The sequence below is a fragment of the Neofelis nebulosa genome, chromosome 1 (genome assembly GCF_028018385.1).
Source record: "Neofelis nebulosa isolate mNeoNeb1 chromosome 1, mNeoNeb1.pri, whole genome shotgun sequence".
NCBI lineage: Eukaryota > Metazoa > Chordata > Mammalia > Carnivora > Felidae > Neofelis > Neofelis nebulosa.
In genome coordinates, this window is record NC_080782.1 from 104285011 (window position 1) to 104312708 (window position 27698).

Consider the following 27698-nt stretch of genomic DNA (forward strand, 5'->3'; position numbering starts at 1 on the left):
CAGCTCTGAAACCTAGCGCTCCCTTGCTGTGGGAGTATACTTTCCTGTCTCAGTGATGTCTGGCATGAAGAGAGCCTTGGTGGAAATACCGTACACTTCTAAGTAGAAACTTTAAATGTGCTTCTGCAATTTCGCTTGGTCACATAAACCATGGAATGTTTCATATAGTGAATGTTCCTCATGTCATCTAGCGATCAAACTATGGACCTAAGAGCGTTATCAATGTTTGTTACAATTCAGCACTTCAGGAAAAACTGACTAATGAAATTTCTCTCTCAGAGTTGGACTTTGGAAGCGAACACACAGGATAATAAAATCCCAGGAAAATAAAGAAAGTTTTTCAGATGATGATAAGTCTTTGTTTCAGGAAGGCATTTTCCAGAATAATGCTTTTCCATAAGAAAACTATAACTTGAGCCAAAATCGTCACTTAGCCAACTAAGCCACCCAGGTGCCCCTCAATTAGAGTTTTCAAAAAATGGAATGGGGGGCACCTGGGTAGCTCAGTGACTTGAGAGTCTGATTCTTGATTTCAGCCTGGGCCATGATCTTGTGGTTTGTGAGTTCCAGCCCTGCATCAGGCTCCATGCTGACATTGCAGAGCCTGCTTGGATTCTTTCTCTCTGCCCCTCCCCCCACTCTTTCAAAAAAAACAAAAGGAATGAGATGCTATACAAGAGGCCAAGTTCTATTTTTTATAAGTTTATTTACATGCTTTTTAGTAATCTTTACAACTAATGTGGGGCTTTAACTCATGACCCCAAGACCAAGAGCCGCATGCTCTACTAAGAGCCAGCCAGGTGCCCCAGCAAGTTTTATTTTTTAATAATACAAAGTAGCATTTGCTCTTTTTATTATTTAACTTATAAAAGTAATGCATGATATAGAAATACAAAATTTAAAAAGTCACAATTGGGGGATGCCTGGGTGGCTCTGTCAGTTGAGCGTTCAACTTTGACCTAGGTCATGATCTCATGGCTCGTGAATTCGAGCCCCACATTGGAATCTGTGCTGACAGCTCAGAGCCTGGAACCTTGTTCAGATTCTGTGTCTGTCTCTCTCTCTCTCTCTGCCCCACCCCCACTCATTCTCTCTCTCTCTCATAAATAAACATTAAAACAAAACAAAACAAAACAAAGAGTCACACTTGGGGCTCCCAGCTGGCTCAGTAGTTTGAGCATCTGATTTTGGCTCACGTCATGATCTCACCATTTGTAGAATCAAGTCCCATGTCAGGTTCCATGCTGATACCGAGGAGCCTGCTTAGGATTCTCTCTCCCTCTTTCTCTGCCCCTCCCCTGCTTGCTTCTCTCTCAAAATAAATAAATGAACGGTTTTTAGTTTTGTTTTGTTTTATAAAAAGTCACAATTACTCTACAACAACCACAACAGTTACACTCTGGATATTTTTTTGTTTTATTTTTCAAGGTTGAGGTGCTTTATTTGCATGTCTATTTAAAGATGTTGATGGGGTGTCGGGGACTTGGGAGATGTTGGTCACAGGGCACAAACATGCAGTTAGAAGATGGGTAAGTTTTTGGAAATCTGACGCACAGCATTAGTGGGTGGTTATAGTAGTTACAATTAACAATACTGTATTATATACTTCAAAGTTGCTAAGAGACTAGATCTTAAATGTTCTCACCACAGAAAAAAGAAATAATTATGTAACACGATGAAGATGTTAGCTAATGTCATGGTGGTCAAATCAGCCCCCTGTACACCTTCAACTTACACAATGTTTTGCCAATTTTATCTGTGTATTAAAAAAAAGAGAGATGGGGCGCCTGGGTGGCTCAGTCGGTTGGGCATCCGACTTCGGCTCAGGTCATGATCTCGCGGTCCGTGAGTTCGAGCCCCGCGTCGGGCTCTGTGCTGACAGCTCAGAGCCTGGAGCCTATTTCAGATTCTGTGTTTCCCTCTCTCTCTGCCCCTCCCCTGCTCAGGCTCTGTCTCTCTCTGTCTCAAAAATGAATAAACGTTAAAAAAAAAAAAAAAAATTAAAAAAAAGAGAGAGAGAAAAAAGAATCTGTGGGGAGATAAATATAAAATGAGATTTATCTGAATAAAATACAACTTAGAGTTGGAAAAAAACCCAAGAAGTGGATATCATTTTCTAATATTTCTAATATTTTAGTTGACTGACAGATGCACAGAAGTATTCCAAATGATGGTGGTCGGGAGGATGGGCTAAATGGGTGATGAGTATTAAAGTGGACACTTGTGATGAACATTGGATGTTGTATGTAAATGATAAATCACTAAATTTTACTCCTGAAATTAATATTACACTGTGTGTTAACAAACTAGAATTTAAATAAAAACTTGAAACGAAAGAAAGAAAGAAAGAAAGAAAGAAAGAAAGAAAGAAAGAAAGAAAGAAAGAAAAAGAAAGAAAGAAAGAAGGAAGGAAAAAAAGAAAGAAAGAAAAAAGAAAGAAATTAATTCCAAATGAAAGTTGGGATTGCCAGGAATGTTGTAAAAAAATGTCTACATTCAGTGGAAAGCTAGATTAGATGTTTTTTGGGAGGGAACTTTGCAAGACTAAAATCTTCAGATTCTTTTGGAGTATGCCAGTCACTTTAATTATCATATTTAAAACAATAGATTCCGTGTTATAGTGTTAAGTTACAAAAAATTTGCAGTATTATAATAGTTCCAAAAACACTAACAAAAATTACTTGAAATATGCTATTTAAATGATATATGAAAGATGGAAACAAAAAATAATAAAACAGAAATTCTTATTTGATCATGGTGAGATTCTTCTCAAGCTGTAGAACAATTTCCTTAAAGGCAGAATCCTCTGCCCAGTTGGCTTTACTTCCTAAAATGAGGTTCTGTAATTAAAAAAAAAAAAAAAAGAAGAAAATTTTTACATTAAACTTTTAAGTACTTTTAAAAATTTAACAAGATTTTTAAAAATCCACTTTCAATGATGTTTTGAAATATTTACCAAACTAGGTGTCAGCATTTACTCTATGAAAAAAGTACAGTCTTGTATATTCATTTCCACTTTCAGTAAGACTTCGGCCTTGATCCCCATAATGCTAAGGAATACAATGTTTGTAACAATTTTTTCTGCTTCATCAGTTTTGTGGATAGTTTTTACCTGCTAAGGAGTTTTACAATGGTATTCTAGATTAAAGGAAAAAGACTGCAGCTCCGATTCAGAGTCATTTAGCACTTCTACAGTGAAAAACAGTTTAAGCATAAACTGTTATGCCCTATTTATTATTTTAAAACTATGGCTCAATGATAGCAAGTTAGTAATTGAAATCCTGTTAAAACAGATTTTAGAATATAAATGTTATATTGTTTTGTACAAAATTATAAAATTTGGTCTGTCTATAGTATTTTCTTGCTCTTGGGCTAGTGTTTATAAATCCAATTAAATTACAAAGGCAAGTGGAAGTAAGCATTCAAATAGAAGTAAACCCATTAGGGAAGGGAGCTCCTAAGGTAGCCACAACTATGTTCTGCTTAACAAAGCAATGATTTCATTAAATAAGACTTAATTAAGAGTATATGAATAAAACTTAAAAGCAAAATAACAGAAGACTCAAAGTAGTAGGAAGGAACATGTACCCCCAAAAATTAAAATAATCCTGTCCTTATAATACAATCCTCCACTTGAGGATAGCCTAGGGGACTTCCTTAACTTCTAATCAAGTAACCCACTGTTACTAAAACGTAGGTTTAAGACCTGAGGACAAATTTCTTATGGTCAGATATAAGAACTCATATTCTACAAGGATATGCTTTACACATAATAAGCATTTGCTTTGACACATAATAGGCAGTTAATAAAGGAACACATAAAATTCAAGAGGTGAAAAAAGCTTTTAACAGGTGACATGATAATAACTACCAACACTTATTGAGAATTTAGTTTGGCCAGACATTATATTAAACAGATTAACATGAATTATCTTCTTCAGTTTTCACAACCTCTCTAAACAGGGAAACTGATGTTTAAAAAACCTTAAATAATTTGTTCAAGGTCCAGAACTATTAAGCTGCAGTCAGAATTGTAATTCTAGATTCCCATCACCCCCATCCATGTTTTCCCCATTCTCCCTAGTTCAAGTCTAATGGTCTCCACCATTATACCATTCTGCCTTCACGGAGCTGCTAAAATCATTCCACTTATAAATGCCTAAGATTAAACATAATAAAAAAATCAAAGCCTTAAATATTAAATACACATAAATTCCAAATATATGTAAGCAGACTAGTATATAATATTAAATTCATGATTTTTTCAGGGTCAAAGACTAACTGAAAGCAAATCTGAAAATAAGAGAAACAATCATTTTTAAAAAGTTCTTTACCCCCTTTCCTAATTTATATAAATGTTACCTGGAACACATGTTGAATCACTGTAGCAACTTGTATTTCCGTCTGTAGGTTTTGTTGTACGGTCTTTATCTTGTCTGAATTTTCCATAATAGCCAAATCATCTTTCTGTTTGTTCTTTTCAGTCTGTATTTCTAAAAGCTTACTTTCTGAAGCTTGTTTTAATTCTATTAGGTTAAAAATAAAAACAAAAAAACACTACATATAACAACTACAAACAAGAATCCTGAAAAACTGTGAAGCAGAACAGTTCCTGTCTATTTCAGTCAAGAGAAAATATGTAATAAGCATCATTTTAGGGTGCAGTTCCATTTTGATCTGAAAATGACTTCTGTGGTACAAAATACCAATATTTTAATTTTACACTTAGCAATGTCCTCCATGAAATGTTCACAGTATGTATGTATGTATGACAATGATGGCTGTCTACATATATTTGAAGGGGCATCATGTTAAGTGGACTTATACTGGGCTGCCAAAAGAATAGACAGAGATATACATAAGGAAATATTTTTTTCTCCTTTATTTACATAAATGACATATCAACAAGATAAATTTTCACCGAAAAGATTCTCTTCTCCAGAGATAAAAATATCAGCAACCTTTTAGTGTAGTTCCTGAAATGTTCTAAGAATTAAGCGATTTGAAAACATAAATGGGTGTGTCCCAGGAGCTTGGTTCCTTGACATTAATGGATCAAAAGTAGGTTGGGATCAATGGAAAAAACATTAAACATCCAAAGGATGATTAGATCAGTTGACCAAGACTACTTCTCACCCTGAGATTACTTACAAACAGGCAAATTTGTGTGATATTTAAAAATAAATTATGCCTATACTATTAAATGAAAAAGGCAGTTTACAACATAGAATAAAATGAGGCCAACTTTGATAAGAAATAAGCGCTGAAGATGATTATCTCTTGATAGTTTACTTTTCCTAAGTATACTTTTCTGTTTCTAAATTCTACTGAAAATGTGTATTACCTTTGAAATAAACATTTCAATAACTTTAATACAAAAAGCCATCTCATTCATGTTCATTAAGTTAAAAAGCTGTAGAATCATATATATCAACCGATCATTTAAAATAATGTATATGTATATTAAAAAATTATGTACATATTAATATGTTTATATGAGCAGGGAAAAATGCTGGAATGATATATGCTTAACTGTGGTCACATAGGAAGGAGGTTATGAATTTCACACTATACTTTTCTGTATCATTTTTTTTCTCCTGAGAATGTATTAATTTTGTGATTTAATGGTCTAAAACAAAAAAAAAAAATCAAGCTAAATACACTTTAATACTACTTTTATTTATTTATTTTTTAAGTTTATTTCAATTTATTTATTTTGAGAGATACGGTGTGAAGTAGGGAGAGAGAGAGAGAGAGAGAGAGAGAGAGAGAGAGAATATCCCAAGCAGGCTCTGTACTGTCAGTACAGAGCCCGAGACAGGGCTTGAACTCATGAAACTGTGAGATCATGACCTGAGATCATGACCAAGAGTCAGATGCTTAACCAACTGAGCCACCCAGATGCCCCTGACTACTACTTTTAAAAATGCCATGTGTAGGGGCACCTGAGTGGCTCAATTGGTTGAGCGTCCAACTTCAGGGCAGGTCATGGTCTCGAGATTCCTGAGTTCGAGCCCCTTGTCGAGTTCCGCAGGGACAGATCAGAGCCTAGAGCCTGCTTTGGATTCTCTGACTCCATCTCTTTTCTGCCCCTCTCTCCCGGACTTGCACGCGCTCTCTCTTTCTCAAAAGTAAACTAAAAAATTTTTTTTAAAAATGCCATGTGTAAAATTATGAGAAAATTTGAAAGCTAAGAAATTTCTCAATGGCTGAGATAACTGGCCTTATCAATCTCCATAGTAAGTGAAAATGTTTTCTACAAGAAAACAAAACGAAAGCCAAAACAAACTGTTCTACATACGTAATCTCTTCTTTCTAACATCAAGCAGTTTTTCCTCCAAATCCCAAGATTCCTGTTATTAGAAATAAAGATTAAGGCACATTACCTAAGAACAAACCTGTAACACTTACATCATTGAATTTTATCTATTAGTTCTCCTTTTCCAAACCTCTATCTAGCTCTCGATCCCTTTATTTCCATACAAAAAAGAGACAAAGGACAGTAGCTTAAATTACAAGCAGATAATTAGCCACAATGTCAGAAATAACTGAGTTATGAAAAAGAGGAAACTTAAGGACTGTGAATTCCAATCATACCAGTAACCTCTGGGAAATCCTATATAATGATACACAATACAGTTACCAGCATCAAGTTACTGAAATCATGAGAATGTGTAAAGAGCCCAAAGTGCAGTTACCTGCTGTGACTTCATGATTAATTTGTTTAGCTTTAATATGTGTTTCATGTTATCCATGAGCACACTGAAAAGGAATAAAAAATATGACTTGTTAACCTTAATTAAAAATTAAAAAATCTCATTAATGAACACACATCGATTACTATGTATTTCCTTTCGTGAAATTTACTGTATACTTTAACAGAAAGTCATCACTTAACAAAATAAACCTGGAAAAGTTTGATGTAAACTAAATTTGTATTTAAAATTAAAGATGCAGGGGCGCCCGGGTGGCTCAGTTGGGTCAGGTGTCCAACTCTTGATTTTGGCTCAGGTCATGATCCCGTAGTTCATGGGTGTGAGCCCCATGTTGGGTTCCATGCTGGGTTTGGAGCCTGCTTGGGATTTTCTCCCTCCCTCTCTCTCTCTACCCCTCTGTCCCTCCTCCTCCCAGGGCCTCCCTAGCCGTCCCCCCCACCCCCCCACAGCAACCCCCCACTACTCACTCTCTCTCAAAATAAATAAACTAAAAAAAATTACAGATGCAAAAAAAAATAATAAAAACAATAAAATTAGAGATGCATTTCCCTAGAAAAATCTGTAATCACAGACAAAAAAATATGAAATTTAAGCATGTATGAATGTTTCTAAAAATCTATTTTGGAGAAAAAGCCCTAATAACTTGCTAATAAGCTGCTTTAAAAAAATACATTTTATTTTTTAGAGCAGTTTTAGGCTGATAGCAAAACTGAAGGAAGGGACCCATATGCCCCTACAATGACACAAGCACAGCCTCCTTGACTATCAACATCCCCCAGGATAAAGAAAGATCTGTTCATCACAAATGAATCTACATTTAACACATCATTATCATCCAAAGCACAGTTTACATTATGGTTCACTCTTGGTACTATACATTCTATGGATTTGACAAATGTATAAAGACATGTATCTATCATTATAGCATCAACAAGAATAATTTCACTGAATAAGCTGTGTTTTTACCCTCATGTCTTCAACAAAAACCTGTGTTAGGCAGCAGGAATGTAAAGTAGAATAAAACACAAAGAGGAAAAAAATCTGTTGAAAGATATAAATAAATCCACAACTATAGCACGGTGCCATTACAACCAGTAATAAATATGAACTGCTGAGAGTTAAGCACAGAGTACAACAAGGGAAACCCTGGAATCTAAAGGACATGAAATAATTACCTAGATCAACTAGTTTGGTATGGCTGGAGCCAAAGGGTGTAATGTAAGACTGGGTAAGAACAATGGTTCTTATACTTCAAAGTGCCACAGTCCTTTGTGGATCACCAGATCACCCCCACCACCCTCATTTATCTTCAGAGACCGAGTCAAAAGGTTTGGAATGGGACCGGGAATGTGATCTCTGTGATAATACTAATTGTTCCGATAAACAGCCAGGCATTTGAGAACACTGCAGAAGGAGTTTGTTAGAGAGGCTGAAAATGGGAATCTTTGCAGAGACCTGGGAAAGCTAAGCTCATTTTCTACTAATTATAGCTATACTGGTTTGTAAACTTCAAAACTTGCTAAAGGCACTATCACAGCCTACTTGGTCTTTCTGTCCTCTTTGGGTGTCAATATGTCCTGTACCTCTTTAACTCAAGAATGTTTAAAGCTCTCCTTTCAAGGAGGGCCTAAATTAAGATTTTAGGATTTATGGAATCCTGGAGTTAAAGGGAATATGGGAGAATGCATTACCAGTCTGAACTAAGACACCCAAAAAGGGGAAGTGCTCAAATGCATCCAGCACTTTTATGGTGCTAATGGTAGGGGATCTTTTATCACAAGATTTTTAGAACAGGTAAGGCCTCTAAGACCAGACACATAGGACAAGATCATAGAGAACCGTGACCGCCAAAGTTTTTATTTTATATTCCTTCGCAAATAGTTTAACACATACAAACTCATTTCTGCCAATAAAAAATGAGGCATATAATTCCTATCTCATCGGGTTACTGGATTAAATGACATTAACCCTGTTCCTGTTTTACAGTAAACACTGAAAAATAAACTTTCAAAACCTTCCTTCAAATTTTCAGATTTTCTGGCTAAAAATCTCCATTGCTTCTTAGGGCTGCAATACAAACAAAATATTGGCAGGACTATAAAAAGTATAATGCTGAAGAGGGTGCACAAAACTTCCATCACTTTTCTTATTCCTCAGATATAGGTGGTTGGCATTGATGGTAAATTAAAAAATGTCCACAAAACTGGGGTGCCTAGGTGGCTCAGTCAGTTAAGCAACCAACTTCAGCTCAGGTCATCGTTTGTGAGTTTGAGCCCCACATTGGGCTGTCTGCTGTCAGCACAGAGCCCGAGTTGGATCCTCTGCCTCCCTCTCTCTCTGCACCATGCCCCTCCTGCTCATGCTGTCACTCTCTTTCTCTCCTTCAAAAATAAATAAAATCATTAAAAAAATTTTTTTTCCACAAAAATAAAGACATTATGCCAATGTCCCTTCTTATTCTCATCCTTAACAAATCCAGAAGAAAAAACAAACGTACCTAGTCTGGGGGTTAATTTTCTCCAGGTTTTTTTTAAGTGCAGCCGAAAGTTGCATCCTATAATGCAAGGGAAAAAAGCTTGCATTATAAAACATGGATAACATTTGTGGTACATTGAAAAGAAAAAAATTAAATATTACAAGTTAAAGATTGATTTCCTTTAAATGTAACCTAAACCAAAGTAGTTTTTAAAACACTACTGTAAGGGAAATACTTTGACAAATAAGTTACAGAAATGAAAATGACAAGATGGCTAGGGCTGTGCACTACTATGCTGAGGGGTTGATGACACTTAAAATCAGCCTGAGGTTTGCTCTCCCAGCCATTCACCTTGGCAAAGGGCCAGCAGGAAGCATTAAGCATTAACACACTACAGAGATTAGCACAGGCCTGAAATGGAGAAAGGGAATATAAAGCCATACTTGAACGTAAACTTTAAAATACACCTATATACAAACAAACTCCATAAATTATTTTTAAATTCAAACAGTTAATAAATAAATAATAATGAAAATGCAATCAACTTAGCAATATTTAGGTCATTTCCTCACGTATGTCACACAAAAAAATTTGACTCATTAAAATAAGATCTCTTAATAGTTCTGAAGCCATCTTGAAAAATATGATCTAGGGCACATGGCTGGCTCAGTGGGCAGAGTATGCACTCTTGAATTGGGGTCATGAATGCAAGTCCCATGTAGGGCATAGAGCTTACTTAAAATTAATTAATTAATTAAAAAAAAATATATATATATATATATTATTTTAATTAATTTATTTATTTATAATTTATTTTTTAATAATTTTTTTATAATTTTTTTATAATTTTTTTATAATTTATATTTATTTATAATTTAATTATAATTAAAATATATATATATATATATATTATCTATACAATGAGCCAGCTTGAAAAGAGGGAAAAATGTTCACTGCTAGAAATGATTAAGAGGACTTTAACTACTTTTAAATTAAATGTATAAGAAATTCATCTGGGAAGGCCACAAATATAAGGAAACAATTTAAAGTCATTCATTTAAGTGGAATTATTAATTCAGATCACAAATCTATAAGATAGCTTATTTACCTTATTCATAGCTGTATACCAACACCTAGTATAAAGTTTAAGACATAGTAAGCACTCAAATATTTGTTGAATGAATTTTAAAACAGACAGGCAAAACCTATATGAAAAATATATTTAGGAGCGCCTGGGTGGCTCGGTTAAGCATCCAACTCTTGATTTTTGGCTCAGGTCATGATCTCACAGTTTGTGAGTTTGAGCCCCACTTCAGGCTCTGTGCTGTCAGAGGCGCTGCTTGGGATTCTCAGTCTATTCTCTGCCCTACCCCACTCATGTTCTTTCTCTCAAAAAAATAAACATTAAAAAAAAATTATATATATTTATTTATTTAAACTTGATGACAATTCTTTTACTTGACTAATAGTTAACCGCAGTAATGGAATCTAATAATCCTTTGAAACATTGAATGGGATTTAAGCTCATTCCTTGTCTGATATTTCCTTATTAACTGAATCTTATATAACTACTTCTAATGAAGGTATTAATGAATGATGTTAACTTTTCTCTCAGGGCTCAAAATTTGTGTGACCGTTATCTGATGATCATTTCACTTGATTAATCATTTAGACGAGTTAAAATATTAACTCTACCTCAAATCATACCGATTTTGCATTCAGTTCACGTTGTTTATACCAAAAATTTAATAATTACCTGTGTAATGCAAGCCTTTTTATTTCAAAAGCAGTTTTCACCTCTTCAATTTCATTTTCCAGGTCTTCAATTTTACTATCAAAGAAGCATGAACAAAAGAATTTCAGCAATATAAAAAAAAATTCCCCATTAGAATAAATATATAAAGCAAACCTTTTAAAAAGTAAAATGACTCTCTCTTGATAAAAATATTCTACAGACCCCCACATTGATGCATTTATAGATTTGATAAACAGATACCTCTGAGATACTTTACTAATTATGTTGTAAAGGGGGAATGCCAAAAGTGTTAATGGGATCACTAATGTAACATAAGAACATACTGTATATCAGCAACTTCTCAGTACATGCATGAAAAATTACTTGGAAAAATAAAGAAAAGGAAAAAGAAGACAATGGTGTAAGATGGGTAACAGTATCAAATCTTAGTAAAAAACACAAAATTGAGGGGCACCTGGGTAGCTCCATCGGTTAAGCCTCCAACTCTTGGTTTCAGCTCAGGTCCTGATCTCACAGGTTACGGGATCCAGTCCCACATCAGACTCCATGCTGACAGCAGGGAGCCTGCGTGGAATTCTCTCTCTCTCTCCCTTTCACTCTCTCTGCCCCTCCCCTGCTTGCACTCTCCCTCTCTCTCAAAATAAATAAATAAAAATTAAAAAAACACACACACAATTTAAAAATATGACATACGCTTCAATTTGCTTATCTTGCATTATTTGTTCTGGAGTTTTTTCTTCACCTACAAATAAATAATTTTTTGAAGTTAGTAACAGTTTAGAAGAGTGCTGTCCAGGGACATCTGGTGGTTCAGTTGGTTAAGCATCTGACTCTTGATTTAGGCTCAATTCATGATCCCAGGGTCTGGGATCAAACCCTGCATTGAGCTCCATCCACCTTGAGCATGGAGCCTGCTTGGGATTTTCTCTCTCTCTGCCCCACTCCTCTGCTTGCATTCTCTCTAAACAAATGAACAAACAAAAAGATTCTCTCTCTCTCTCCCTCTGCCCCTCTCCCTTCTTCTTCTTCTTCTTCAAAATAAGTGCTGTCCAATAGAAATATAATGGAAGCCAGAGACTCGAACCAAACATTTAATTTTTTTTTTTTAAAGTAGGCTCCATGTTAAAATAGAACTACCATACAATTCACAGGTATTTATCCAAGGGATACAGGTATGCTGTTTCGAAGGGGCACATGCACCCTAATGTTTATAGCAGAGCTATCAACAATAGCCAAAGTATGGAAAGAGCCCAATGTCCATCGATGGATGAATGGATAAAGAAGATGTGGCATACATATATACATGTATATATACACATACATACAATGGAGTATTACTTGGCAATCAAAAAGAATGAAATCTTGACATTCTCAAGTAGGTGGATGGAACTAGAGGGTATTATACTGAAGAAATTAGTCAAAGAAAGAAAGAAAAATATCATATGACTTCACTCATATGAGGATTTTAAGATACAAAACAGATGACCATAAGGGAAGGGAATCAAAAATAATAAAAAACAGGGAGGAGGACACAAACATAAGAGACTCTTAAATATGGAGAACAGAGGGTTACTGCAGGGGTTGTGGGAAGGGGGGGATGGCCTAAATAGGTAAGGAGCATTAAAGAATCTACTCCTGAAATCACTGTTGCACTATATGCTAACTTGGATGTAAATTTAAAAAATAAATAAAAATTAAAAAAAAAAAAAAAGTAGGCTCCACGCTGGGCATGGACTTGAACTCATGAACATGAAGTTTGAACTCATGACCCTGAGATCAGGACCTAATTTGAGATCAAGAGTCAGATGCTTAACTGACTGAGCCACCCAGGTGCCCCCAAAAACTTATTCTTTTACCAACCCCCAATTTCCCTAAATTTAATTTTAAATTTCTCATTTCCATGTTATAAATCAAGTAAAAATATTTCAGTATAACTTATTTAAACCCAATAGGTCTAAAATATTAGCATTTCAACATGTAATTAATTTAAAATTACTAATGAAATATTTTACAATTTTTGTTCTGTATTTTACATTTATAGCTCCTCCCAAGGACTAATCACATTTCAAGTGCTCAATAGTCACATGGACTAGCGGTTACCATATGGAAGAGGCCGGTTTTAGAATAATGGAGAAAAAAAAGGAGTAAAATATTAACATGAGCAATGCAATACCAAAAAAATCATCTCTATGTCTATCTGTTAGCAACAAACAACTAGAAATTTAAAGATAAAATTACGTTGCAAAATTTTTTTCAAAAACATGAAATATTTAAGGATAAATTTAACAAAAAATGTACATGAGCTCTACAATGAACACTTTAAAATAATGAAAAGATACATTATGTATAGGTATTAGAAGAATCAATACAGCTAATACAATTTCCCCAGTATGATCTATAGAGCCCAATCAAATCCCAAACAAAATTCTAATACTTTTTTTTTTTCTGTAGAAATTGTTAAGCTGGGGATGCCTGGGTGGTTCAGTTGGTTAAGCATCTGACTCTTGGTTTTGGCTTGGTTCAGAATGCATCAGGCTCTGCACTAACAGTTTGGAGTCTGCTTGGGATTCTCTCTTTATCCCTGTCTCTGCCCCTCCCCAGCTCACAATCTCTCTTTTTCTCGCAAAACAAATAAACTTTAAAAAAAAACAAAGAAAGAAAATGACAAGCTGATTTTAAAATGCATATAGGAGGGCGCCTGGGTGGCTCTGTCGGTTGAGCCTCCAACTTCAGCTCAGGTCATGATCTCATGGTTTGTGAGTTCAAGCCCCACGTCGGGCTCTGTGCGGACAGCTTGGAGCCTGGAGCCTGGAGCCTGCTTCGGATTCTGTGTCTACCTCTCTCTCTGCTCCTCCCCTGCTTGCACTCTCTCTCTCAAAAATAAATAAAAACAATTTTTTTAAATGCATAGAGAAACACAAAGGACCTAGAATAGTCAAACCAATATTGATAAAGAAGAACAACACTAGAAGTCTTACAGTAGTGATATCAAGATTTACCAAAAAGCAACAGTAATGAAGATACTGTGGCATTATTGTAAGCATAGACAAATACCTCAAGGGAACAGAGAAAATAAACCCAAAATAAACCTACACATAAATAACGGAGAAAGGAAAGTCTTTGAACAAACGGGGCTAGAAAAACTAGATTTCTGTAGGGGGAAAAAACAAAATGAATCTTGATTCTTAGCTCACACCATATAAAAAAATTAACTCAAAAAGGACCACAGAACTGAATGTTAAATCTAAAACCCAAAGCCTCATAGAACAAAACAAAGGAGAAAATCTTTATGACCTTGGAGTGGTCACAGATTCTTAGGACTTAAAATCATACACCACAAAAGACCAAATAACTTGATAAAAAGCACTGCATCAAATTAATGCCTTTGGTTCCTCAAAAGATAGTTAAAAAACAAGGCAAGCAACAAACTGGGAGAAAATACTTGCTAGTTATATACATAGATACAGAGATTCCTACATATAAATCTATATGTATAGGTAGATACATGAAAAGAAAACCTGCATTTATAAACAAAGAATGCAAATCCAATAACACTAATAATCCAATTAAAGGGGGTGCCAGAGTGGCTCCGTCAGTTAAGTGTCTGACTCTGGCTCAGGTCATGACCTCATGGTTCATAAGATCGAGCCTCATGTTCAGGCTCTACGCTGACAATGCAGAGCCTGGTTGGGATTCACTCTCCCTCTCTGCCCCTCCCCTGCTCGCACTCTCTCTCTCTCAAAATAAATAAACAAAAAATATATTTTTAGAAAGCCTGGAATATCAGACAGACAATACACAAGAACTACCTTTAGATCTATGGACCTATAAAACAAATTGAACAGAGTCTGAAAAGTTCTTAAGTTCAATCATGTATTCAGGTGAAGTAAGATATCTATGTGGTCCCTCAGGTTTTCCACAATTCTTTTTATTTCTTAAAAATTTTCAAAAGTTTATTTATTTGAGACAGAGAGAGCATGAGTGGCATAGAGAGAAAGCGGCAGAGAGAGAGGGGCAGAAAGAGAAAGATAGAGAGATAAAGAGGGAGAATCCCAAATGGGCTCTGTGCTGACATCCGGATGCAGGGCTGGAACTCACAAAACTGTGAGATCATGATCTGAGCCGAAATCAAGAGTCAGCAGCTTAAATGACTGAGCCATCCAGGTGCCCCTTCAAAACTCTTGATTCAGGCCCTCCGGGTGTCTCAGCTGGTTAACCATCTGAACTTGGCTCAGGTCACGATCTTGTGGTTCGTGGGTTCGGGCCCCACATCAGGCTCAGTGCTGACAGCTCAGAGCCTGGAGCCTACGTCAGATTCTGTCTCCCTGTCTTTCTGCCCATCCCCCTGCCTCCTCCAGCTCATGCTCTCTCTCTCTTTCAAAAATAAATAAACATTTAAAAAAAAACAAAACTCTTGATTCAACCTAAAGTATTAATTGGTTTTATTCCTTAAGCCCATTTCAGAGAGAAAGAAAGATTTACCAAAACCTATCTTTGTAACCCAAGGGCTTACAAATCAGGTGGCAAGAATGGTTAGTACTTCTGGAGAGCTAAACCATTATTTTAGTAATCTCTTGCTCCCTAAGACTTCTGGATTAATTGTTTTAAAAGATAACTTTAAATTTGTTCAATGTTGGGGCGCCTGAGTGGCTCAGTTGCTTAAGCGGCCAACTTTGGCTCAGGTCATGATCTCACGGTCCGTGAGTTCGAGCCCTGTGTCAGGCTCTGTGCTGACAGCTCAGAGCCTGGAGCCTGTTTCAGATTCTGTGTCTCCCTCTCTTTGACCCTCCCCCATTCATGCTCTGTCCCTGTCTCAAAAATAAATAAACGTTAAAAAAATTTTTTTTTTAAATAAATAAATTTGTTCAATGTTTAGAATTGAAAATTTGTCATTCATGTCTTTAAGCTGATCTCCCTTCTGCCTCTCATCTCTATATTCCAGTGTTTCTCAAAGTATAGATCTTAGATCACTTGCTTAAAAATCATCTCATCTGCTAATTTAATCTCCAAGCTGTTGATGGTAGCAAGTTCTAGGACTCCTTCCCACAGGAATTTCCCAATTCTCTGATCAACAGAATTCAATTGTCTGGCATTGTTATTTACTTTTTAAAATCTATTTCCTGAACCCCTAACAAGTTCCTGAGGGCTGGGGCAAGCTTGTTTTTTGCCTTCTTACATAGTATACCACTATATTATGCTGCCACTCCTGTTCCTATAATAAATGACTTTTTGTAAAGTTGATATTCTTTTCTCTAGAATACTATTCATCATCAAGTTCACAAAATCTTATTTGAAAATGAAAATACTTACTCGCATCAAGCATTGACTTATATTCCAAGAGTTGCTGTTTAGTTTGTGCTCTCAGCCTAAAAACAGATAAAGAGAAGAAAAAGTAATATATGTGTGTGTGTATTTTTTTTTTAATTAAGTAAACTCTACTCCCAATATGGAGTTTGAACTCATGACCGCTAGATCAAGAGTCACATGCTCTATTGACTGAGCTAGCCAGGTGCCCCAGATGGTCATATATTTACTGAGGTTTTATTCATTAATATAGGATAAACCAACTCATCTTTTTCCAGAAGTTTATGCATTTAATGAATGTAAATAAACTCAGCAATAAGTCTTCTAGGTTTGCCTGATTTATTTAAAGTGGGCCTAAAGAGGGGCACCTGGGTGGCTCAGTCAGTTAAGTGTCCAACTCTTGATCTCGGGGTCATGAGTTCAAAACCCATGTTGGGTTCCATGCTGGGCACGAAGCTTACTTAAGTAAAAAATAGGGGCACCTGGGTGGCTCAGTCAGTTAAACTTCAACTTGGGCTCAGGTCATGATCTCATAGCTCATGGGTTCGAGCCCTGCATTGGGCTCTGTGCTGACAGCTCAAAGCCTGGAGCATGTTTCAGATTCTGTGTCTCCTTCTCTCTCTGCCCATCCCCTGCTCACACTCTGTCTCTCTTTCTCTCTTTCAAAAATAAATAAATATTTAAAAAGTTTGTTAAAAATTAAAAAGAAAAAAATATAATAAAGTGGGCACAAAGAGTTCTGGTTCAAGATGACAACATAGAAAAACTGAACTCAACTCCTCCACAGAACACACCAAATTACATCTATTTTTTTAAAAATTTTTTAATATTTATTTTTGGGAGACAGACAGACAGACCATAAATGGGGGAGGGGCAGAGAAAGGGAGACACGGAATGTGAAGCAGGCTCCAGGCTCCGAGCTGTCAGCACAGAGCCCGACACGGGGCTCAAACTCACGAACTGTGAGATCATGACCCGAGCCGAAGTTGGACACTTAACTGACTGAGCCACCCAGGTGCCCCATCAAGTTACATCCATTAAATGCCCTATTCCTCTTGAAGAACTAAGGGCTGAGTGAACAGCTACTGAATAAACCAACAATAAAGAGAACAAAAAGACAGCAGGAAGAGAGATGGACACGTGCTACGATTTGGAAGAGAAACTAGCATACACAGCTCCAGCTGGCAAAAGTCACCAACCACACAGTCTGCACTGGGGACACCATACACAAGTGCACTCCTTCAAGTTTAGGAGAAGTAGCTTATTTGCCTAATCCATAGAAACAAACACAAAAAGTCAAGCAAAATGGGGAAACAGAGGAATATGCTCCAAAAGGAAAAAGAACTCAATGAAACAAATAAACAATATGCCTGAAAAAGAATTTAAAGTAATGATCATAAAGATACTCACCAGGCTGGAGAAAAGAGTGGAAGAACTCAGTGAGATTTTCAAGAAAGGCACAGAAAATACTAAAAGGAACCAATCAGAGTTGAAAATGTAATAACTTAAATAAAAAGCACACTAGAGGCCATCAACAGATTAAAGGATGCGGAAGAATGTATCCGTGATCTGGAAGACACCGTGATGGAAAGCATGCAAAGAGAACAGCCAGAAGAGAAAAGAAGTTTAGATGCACAGAGAATTCCAAACCAGATGAACCCAGGGAGGTCCAGACCATGACACATACTAATTAAAATATCAAAGGTTAAAGATAAAGAGAGGATGCCTGGGTGGCTCAGTCAGTTAAGTGTCCAACTCTTGATTTCAGCTCAAATCATGATCTCACAGCTCATGAGTTTGAGCCCCATGTCAGGCTCTGTGCTGACAGCGCAGAGCCTGCTTGAGATTCTCTTTCTCCCTCTCACTCTGCCCCTCCCCGTTCATGCTTTCTTTCTCTCTCTCTCTCAAAATAAATAAACATTTTTTAACAAGATAAAGAGAGAATTAAAAGCAGCAAGAGAAAAACAAAAAGTACCTATAAAGGAAAACCTATTAAGCTATCAGCTGATTTTTCAGCAAAAACTTTGCAGGCCAGAAATAAGTAGCATGACATATTCACAGTGCTGAAAAAAAAAAAACTAACCTAAACTTGCAGGGTTATCATTAAGATGTGAAGGAGAGATAGGGTTTCCCAAAAAAAGAAAAAATAAAGAAGTTATCACCACTAAACCAGTGTTACAAGAAATGTTAAAGGGGCTTCCTTAAGTAGAAAAGAAATGGCCAAATAAGATATAAGAAAACGATACATGAAAAGATGTAAAATATGACAAGATATATATAAAATGTGGAAAACACAGTAAAAAGGGTAGAGACGGGGAAAATATTTTTTCTTCCACAGTTTCCTGGGTTTTGTTTTGTTTTTGTTTTTTTTATAGAATATGTTTGAACTTAAATGAACATCAAATTAATATGGACTGCTATTTATTTGGATGTTATATAGGAACCTCATGGTAGCCACAAACCCAAAATCTATGATAGATACACAAAAAATAAAGAGAAAGAAGCCAAATACTACACTCACCGATTACAAAGAAAAAGCAAGAAAGGTCTTTTGCAGAAAAATTAAAACCACACCAGAAAACACATTTTACAAATGGCAATAAGTAGGGGCGCCTGGGTGGCTCAGTCTGTTGAGCGCCCGACTGCGGCTCAGGACATGATCTTGTGGTTCGTGGATTCGTGCCCCGCCTCGGGCTCTGTGCTGACAGCCTGAAGCCTGGAGCCTTCTTCGGATTCTGTGTCTCCTTCTCTCTCTGCCCCTCCCCTGCTTGCACTCTGCCCCCTCCCTCTCTCTCCCTCAAAATAAACAAAAAAAAATTTTTTTAAATGGCAATAAGTACACACTTATCAACAACTACTCTCAATGCAAATGGCTTAAATGTTTCAATCAAGAGACAGAGAATGGTAGAATGGATTAAAAAAAAAAAAACACAAGATCTATCTATGTCCTGCCTTAAAAGAGACTCACCTCAGACCTAAAGATGTATATAGACTGAGAGTGAAGGGATGGCAAAACATACACCATGAAAATGGAAGCCTCCCCTCACCCCAAAAGAACCTAGGTAGCAATACTTATACCAGACAAAATTGACTTTTTTTTTCTTCTTCAAAAAAGACTTTAAAGCGGGGCGCCTGGGTGGCTCAGTTGGTTGAGCGCCGACTTCGGCTCAGGTCACGATCTCACGGTCCGTGAGTTCGAGCCCCGCATCGGGCCCCTGTGCTGACAGCTCAGAGCCCGAAGCCTGTTTCAGATTCTGTGTCTCCCTCTCTCTGACCCTCCCCCATTCATGCTCTGTCTCTCTCTGTCTCAAAAATGGAATAAACGTTAAAAAAAAATTAAAAAAAAGACTTTAAAGCAAAGACTCGGGGCACCTGGGTGGCTCAGTTGTTTGAATGCTCCATCTCTTGGCTTCAGCTCAGGTCATGACCTCCCTGTTTGGTGGGTTTGAGCCCCACGTCAGGCTCTATGCTGATAGTGCAAAGCCTGTTTGAGATTATTTCTCTCTCCCTCTCTCTGACCCTTCCCTACTCACACTATCTTTCTCTTTTCTCTCAAATAAAAATAAACTTAAATACATTAAAGCAAAGACTGTAACAAGAGACAAAGAAGGGCATTACATAATCAGAAAGGAATCAATCCAACAAGAGGATGTAACATTTTTAAGTATCTACAAACCCAACAATGGAGCACCTAAATACATAAAGAAATATTAACAGACACAACAAGAGAAATTGATGGTGATACAATAATGGCAGGGGGACTTTAACACTACACTTACATCAATGGATACATTATCCAAACAGAAAATCAATTAGGAGACAATGCCTATGAATGACACGTTGGACCAGAGGGACAAAACAACATATATAGAACATGCCATTCAAAAACAATAGAATACACATTCTTTTCAAGTGCACATGGAGTGTACTCCAGAAGAGATCATAGATAAGGTCAAAAAACAAATGTCAATAAATTGAAGATTCAAATCATATTGTGCATCTTTTTTGACTACAATGGTATGAAACTAGAAATAAATCACAATACAAAAAAACTGGAAAAAATACAGACACGAAGATGTTAAACAACATGATACTAAACAACCAGTAGGTCAGTGAAGCAATAAAAGAAAAAATAAAAAAATATATGGAGACAAATGAAAATGAAAACACAATGGCCCAAATTCTTGGTGACACAGCAAAAACATTTCTAAGAGGGGAGTATACAGCAATACAGGCCAACCTCAAGAAACAAGAAAAGACTCAAATAAACAATCTAACCTTACACCTAAAAGGGACTAGAAAAAGAACAAACAAAACCCAAGGTTAGTAGAAGAAAGGAAATACTACAGATCAGACCATAAATAAATGACATAGAGACTAAAGAAAAACTGAACAAAACAGAAAAGAGAAAATCATGAGACCAAGAACTTGTTCTTTGAAAAGATAAACAAAATTGAACAACTCTTAGCCAGACTCATCAATAAAAAAAGAGAAAGACCCAAATGAATAATATCAGAATCAAGAAAAGTAACAATTGACACCATAGAAATACAAAGGATTATAAAAGTATACCATGAAAAATTATATGCCAATGAACTGAACAATCTATAAGAAACGACTAATGCCTAGAAACACACAATTTCCCAAAACTGAACAAGGATGAAATTAAATAGCTTTAACAGACTAATTACAATAACAAAATTGAATTGCTAATCAAAAAACCACCAGAAAGTAAGTCTAGGACTAGATTGATTCAAAGGTGAATTCTACCATACACTTAAAGAAGAGTTAATACCTATTCTCCTTAAACTATTCTAAAAAGATAGAAGTGATAGGAAAACTCTGAAATACATTCTACAAGGCCAGCATTACCCCGATACCAAAACAAGATAAAGACACCACACACACAGGGCACCTGGGTGGCTGAGTTGGTTGGGCATCTAACTTCGTCTCAGGTCATGATCTCATGGTTCATGGGTTTGAGCCCCACAAGGGGCTCTGTGCAGACAGCTTGGAGCCTGGAGCCTGCTTGGGATTCTGCGTCTCCCTCTCTCTCTCTCTCTCCCTCTCTCTCTCTCTCTCTCTGCCCCTCCCCCGCTTATGCTGTCTCTATTTCTCTCTCAAAAAAAAAAATTTTTTTTAAAAAAGGACACCACACAAAAGAATTACAGGCTAATATATCCCTGATAAACACAGATGCAAAGATCCTCAACAAAATATTAGCAAACCACATACAACGATACATTACAAATATCATTCATAGGGGCACGTGGGTAGCTCAGTCAGTTAAGTTCATGGGTTCAAGCCCTGCATTCAAGGCTGTGAGCACAGAGCCTGCTTGGGATTCTGTCTCCCTCTCTCTTTATTCCTCTCACATCCCTCCCCCTCTCTCTGTTTCTCTCAAAAATAAATTTAAAAAAAAAATCATTCACTGGGGCACCTGGGTGGCTCAGTTGATTAAGTTTCTGACTATGGGTTTTGGCTCAGGTCATATTTCATGGTCAGTGAATTCGAGCCCCACTTGGGATTCTGTCTCTCTCTGTCTCTCTCTGCCCCTCCTCCACTCATACACACACACACTCTCTCTCTCTCTCAAAATAAATAAACATTTTTAAAAAATCATTCACCATGATCAGGTGGGATTTATTCTACGGATGCAAGGGTAGTTCAATATTTGCCAATCAATAAATGTCATACACATCTACAATACAAAGGATAAAAGTCATATGATCATCTCAATAGAAGCAGGAAAATCATTTGACACAATTAAAAACTCATTCATGATAAAAACTCTCAACAAATTAGAGTTAGAGGGAACATACCTCAACATAATAAAAGTCTTACATGAAAAACCCACAGCTAATATCATACTCTATGGTGAAAAACAGAGAGCTTTTCTCTAAGGTAACAAGATGAGAATGTCCACTCTGACCATCTTTATTCAACATAGTACTGGAAGTCCTCTCCATAGCACTCAGACAAGAAAAAGAAATGAGGCATCCATATCGGTAAGTATGTTAAACTGTCACTATTTGCAGACAACAGGATACTATACATAGAAAACCCTGAAGACTCAACCAAAAAACCTACTGGAAGTAATAAATGAATTCAGTAAAGAGGCAGTATTTAAAATTAATACCCAGAAATCAGTAGCATTTCTACATACTAACAATGTCACAGAAAGAGATATTTTAAAAAAACAACACAATTTACAACTGCACCAAAAGGAATAAAATAACCAGGAATAAACTTGACCAAAGAGGTGAAAGACCTGTACTCTGAAAATTATAAAACACTGATGAAAGAAACTGATGATGGCACAAACAAAAGTAAAGATATTCCATGTTCATCTATTAAAAGAATATTGCCAAGAGGCGCCTGGATGGCACAGTCAGTTAAGCATCTGACTTTGGCTCAGGTCATGATCTCAAGGTTCATGAGTTTGAGCCCTGCATGGGGCAGTCTGCTGTCAGCACAGAGCATATCCTTTGTCCCACTCTCTCTCCCTGGCCCTCCCCCGCTGACATTATCTCTTTCTCAAAAATAAACATTAAAAAAAGTTTTAAAATATTGCCAAAATGTCCATACTACTCAAAGCAATCTACAGATTCAATGCAATCCCTACCAAAATACCAACAGCATTTTTCATTAAACTAGAACAATTAATACTAAAATTTGTAGGGAACCACAGAAGACCTCAAATAGCCAAAACAAACCTGAGAAAGAAGAATGAAGCTGGAGCTTTCACAATTCCAGATATCATGATATACGACAAAACTATAGAGATCAAAGCAGTATGGTGTTATCACAAAAACAGAGAAATAGATCAATGGAACAGAAGAGAGACCCCAGAAATAATACAGATACATGTATACAGATAATTAATCTGTGACAAAAGAAGAAAGAATATACAATGGGGAAAAGACAGTCTTTTCAATAAATGATGCTGGGAAAACCGGACAGCTACATGCAAAATAAACTAGACTTCTTCCTAACACCATACATAAAAATAAACTTGGGGCGCGTGGGTGGCTCAGTCAACTGAGTGTTGGATTCTTGACTTTGGCTCAGGTCATGATCTCAACAGTTCATGAGACTGAGCCCCACATTGGGCTCTGTGCTGACAGTGAGGAGCCTACTTGTGATTCTCTCTCTTCCCTTCTCTCTACCCCTCCTGCACGTGTGCAAGCAAGCATACACTCTCTTTTTTTCAAAATAAATAAACATATTTTAAAAATAAACTATTGGGGGGCGCCTGGGTGGCGCAGTCGGTTAAGCGTCCGACTTCAGCCAGGTCACGATCTCGCGGTCTGTGAGTTCGAGCCCCGCGTCAGGCTCTGGGCTGATGGCTCGGAGCCTGGAGCCTGTTTCCGATTCTGTGTCTCCCTCTCTCTCTGCCCCTCCCCCGTTCATGCTCTGTCTCTCTCTGTCCCAAAAATAAATAAAAAACGTTGAAAAAAAAAAAATTTAAAAAATAAAAAAAAAAATAAATAAATAAACTATTGGGATTACATCAAAATACAAAGTTTTGCATAGCAAAGGAAACCATCAAATAAAAGAACAACCTACTTGAATGGAAAAAGATATCTGCAAATGATATATCTGATAAGGGGTTAATATCAAAAATATACAAAAAAGTTGCACAACTCAATACCAAAAACATGAACAATCTGATTAAGAAATGGGCAGGCGACCTGAATAGACATTTTTCCAAAGAAGACATACAGATGGCTAACAGGCATGTGAAAAGATGCTCAAAATGACTAATCATCAGGGAAACAAATCATAACCACAATGAGATCACTCACATCTCTTAGAATGGCTAAAATAAAAGACAAGAAACAAGTGTTGGCGAGGACCCTCGTGTGCTGTTGGTGGGAATGTAAATTAGTACAGCCACTGTGGAAAACAGTATGGAAGTTCCTGGAAAAATTAAAAAATAGAAATACCACATGATGAGGGGGGCCTGGTGGCTCAATCTGTTAAGCATCTACCTCTTGATTTCAGCTCAGGTCATCATCTCATGGTCATGAGATCAAGTCCCACGTCAGGCTCTGTGCTGAGCATAGAGCCTGCTTAAGATTCTCTCCCTCCTCTCTCTCTGCCCCTCCCCTGCTCACACTCCCTCTCTCTAATAAATAAATAAATAAATAAATAAATAAATAAATAAATAAATAACAAATGATCCAATAATTCCATTTGGTATTTAACCAAGGAACACAAAAACACTAACTCCAAAAGATATATGCAGTCCTCTGTTTACTGCAGCATTATTTACAATAACCAAGACATGAAATCAACCTAAATGTCCATCAATAGATGAACAGATAAGGAAAATGTGTGTATGTATATATATACCTACACACACACAGTATGGAATATTACACAGCCATAAAGTATGAGATTGTGCCATTTGAGACAACACAATGGACCAAGAAGGTATTATATTAAATGAAATAAGTCAGAAAGATAAATACCATATAATTCCACACATAAATGCAATCTAAGGAAAAAAATGAATAAACAAACATCAGAATCAACACTATAAATACAGAGAACTAATGGTTGCCAGAGAAGAGGAAGGTGGGGGTTGGGCAAAATGGGTGAAGGGGAGAGGGAGATACAGGCCTCCAGTTACAGAATGAGTATGTTCCGGGAATAAAAAGCAGAGCATGAGAAATACAGTCAATGATATTGTAATAGTGATATAATGGGACAGATGGTAGCTATGCTCCTGGTGAACACAGGATAATGTACAAACTTCAAATCAGTGAGTGGTACAACTGAAACTAATGCGACACTGTGTCAACTACACTGAAATCTTATGGGGTGCCTGGCTGGCTCAGGTGGTGGAGCATGGGACTCTTGATCTTGCGATGGTGAGTTCAAGCCCCATGTTGGGTGTAGAGATTGTTTAAAAACTAAAATCTTAAAAAATAAAAAAGTCCTCAGAATAAGACACAAAACACAAAATGGAATCCAGTGGGGAAACAGCATCTAAGAATAAAAGTTAAAAGTCTGACTTTTAAATTTATTCTTAATACGCCACACTGGAGAAATAAATATGGGCCACACAAACAGATCAAAATGGTGAAAAGTGCAAACCCTGTAATGAGTTTAAAAACAGACTGTAACATTTTTAGGAGACAGAGAAAAATAACAAAGATACTACTCCTTGGATAGATAATTCATATAGTTTCTCAGTTGTCCTATGATTGTAGTTAATTCAAGATCATACATAAAATAAGTAGAAAAGCTATGGGTAAGATGCTAACTAGTTATTAAGTTATACTTAACAACATGTTTTACATTTACATGGTAGTTTCATAATTCTGAAACTGCTCTGTGACTTTGAGACCTACAAAAGTAGCTAAGTAACATTAGACAGATTTCTAAATCTCCATGGTATAAGTTCCTTAGATTTAAAGTTTCAAATGAAAAGAACGATTTCTTATAGGTTAAGAAGGTAGGCTAGCATTTTAAGATACTGTAGGAACAGTTTCCTTTTACCTGAGATACAAAAGGTGATCTCTTATTTTTTTTTCTTTTAATTTCCTAATGTTTATTTATTTTTGAGAGAAGAGAGAGACAGAGCATGAGCGGGGGAGGGGCAGAGAGAGAAGGAGACACAGAATCCAAAGCAGGCTCCAGGCCCGGAGCTGTCAGCACAGAGCCCCCACGCAGGGCTAGAACTCAGGAACCGCCAGATCATGACCTAAGCTGAAGTGGGACGCTTAAAGGACTAAGCCACCCAGGTGCCCCTGATCTCTTCTTTTTTTAAGTTGATCAATTTTTGAGAGAGAGCGAGAGAGAGCAAGTAGGGAAGGGGCAGAGAGAGAGAATCCCAAGCAGAATCCGGATTCAGGATTCGAACTCAGAACCATGAGATCATAACCCGAGCTGAAACCCCAAGAGTTAACAACCGACTGAGCCACCCAAGCACCCCAAAAGGCGACCTTTTATGTTTAATATTTTAGCATTTTATATTGTAGGTATGAAGGAATTTTTAAAGCGAGGTTGTGAGGCTTAGTAGCCAAGACCTTTCAAAGCAGTGGTAAATCTAAAACAGTTACAATGCTTTGGGGAGTTAAAGCAAAACAAACCCAAAAAACTCTTAGGGTTTAGAACAAATTTTTTTCTGTAAAGGCCAAACAACAAACATTTTAGTCTTTGTGATTCATAAGGTCTCTGCTGGAGCTACTCAACTCATACCCTGTAGCAGGAAAAGTTGCGTTCCAATAAACCCTTTCTTACGGGCACTGAAATGAGAATTTCAAATAATTTTCACGTGTTTTTAAATTTTCCTCCAGGAATTTTTTTTGTCCCAACTACTTAAAAACATAAACATTATTCTTTTATTTTTTTAATGTTTATTTATTTTTGAGACAGAGAGAGACAGAGCATGAACGGGGGAGGGGCAGAGAGAGAGAGGGAGACACAGAATCGGTAGCAGGCTCCAGGATCCCAGCTGTCAGCACAGAGCCCGATGCGGGGCTCGAACTCACGAACGGTAAGATCATGACCTGAGCCGAAGTCCGACGCTTAACCGACTGAGCCACCCGGGCGCCCCAACATAAACATTATTCCTAGCTTGAGAGGCCACACCAGAACAGGCAGTAGAGTAGACTTGGCCCTGTGCCATTGTTTGCCCACCGGATTGATATCCTTTCTCATCACATCTGCCCGTAGCAACTGCTTGGTGGAAACGTATAAACATCAATCATCCTCTTGGTAGAGAAATAAAACAAATGAGGCTTCTAGATTGAAAAGGGTCATAACCATAAAAACAAAGAGGAAAGACAACGTTTATTCAAGTAGCTGAGGCCTTAGATGCACCTCACTACGCGCTGGAAAATCGGGAGCCCAGGACGTGAGTGCACGAGAAAAGGAGAGGAAATTACAGCTCCGAAGGCCTTAAGGGCCCTGGTCTCTGTGCTAAACGCTTGCCTCTGAGTAGCTCATTTAACCCCCACTGCATCTCTACTAGAAAGGTGTAATCTTCCTCTGCTTCTAAGATTAAGAACGGTGCTTAAGGCGTTTAAATGAATGACTCGAGAACACTGCCACGAAGCGACCGAGTCAGAATTCGCAGCCTTAGGGGCTCTGAGAGCTAAGGATGGAGATCTCCCCCACGACGCCCAGTTGGATGCGGCCGAGCGAGCCAGAGGGAACAACCTGAGCAGCAGGGTCAGGCGGTCCTCGGGACGTGCCTCCTGGGCGCCGGCGACCTGTGGTGGCCTGCCTTCCCCGCCTCCGGAGTCCGGGGACTCGGTGGCCGCTTGTACCCCGGGTTGCATCTCCATTCTGACTGGCGCTGGGAAGTACGGCCTGGGACGGGAACATGCAGCCTCAGAGGCCTATCTTCCCGCCACTAAATTGTCTCCCGGAAAGGGCCGGAGGACCGTCGCTTCCCGTCCGGCCCCTTCCGCCCCACGGCTCCACCCCT

General features: G+C 37.4%; 1 protein-coding gene across 2 annotated transcripts; it reads right to left on the minus strand.

The window, feature by feature from the left end:
* Nucleotides 1–2558: 2558 nt before the first annotated feature.
* CENPH (centromere protein H) lies at nt 2559–27657 on the minus strand. 2 transcript variants are annotated; one of them, XM_058730577.1, is made up of 9 exons: nt 27428–27657; nt 16259–16314; nt 11642–11690; nt 10949–11023; nt 9214–9270; nt 6699–6762; nt 6302–6353; nt 4363–4526; nt 2559–2840 (listed from the first exon to the last, which is right to left on the minus strand). In XM_058730577.1, exons 1-9 carry the CDS (start codon nt 27553–27555, stop codon nt 2745–2747), a joined length of 741 nt encoding a protein of 246 aa, XP_058586560.1. In that variant the 5' UTR covers nt 27556–27657; the 3' UTR covers nt 2559–2744. The 2 variants fall into 2 exon arrangements, with proteins under 2 accessions (XP_058586560.1, XP_058586570.1); XM_058730587.1 differs by lacking the exon at nt 27428–27657 and adding an exon at nt 21125–21304.
* Nucleotides 27658–27698: the final 41 nt, after the last annotated feature.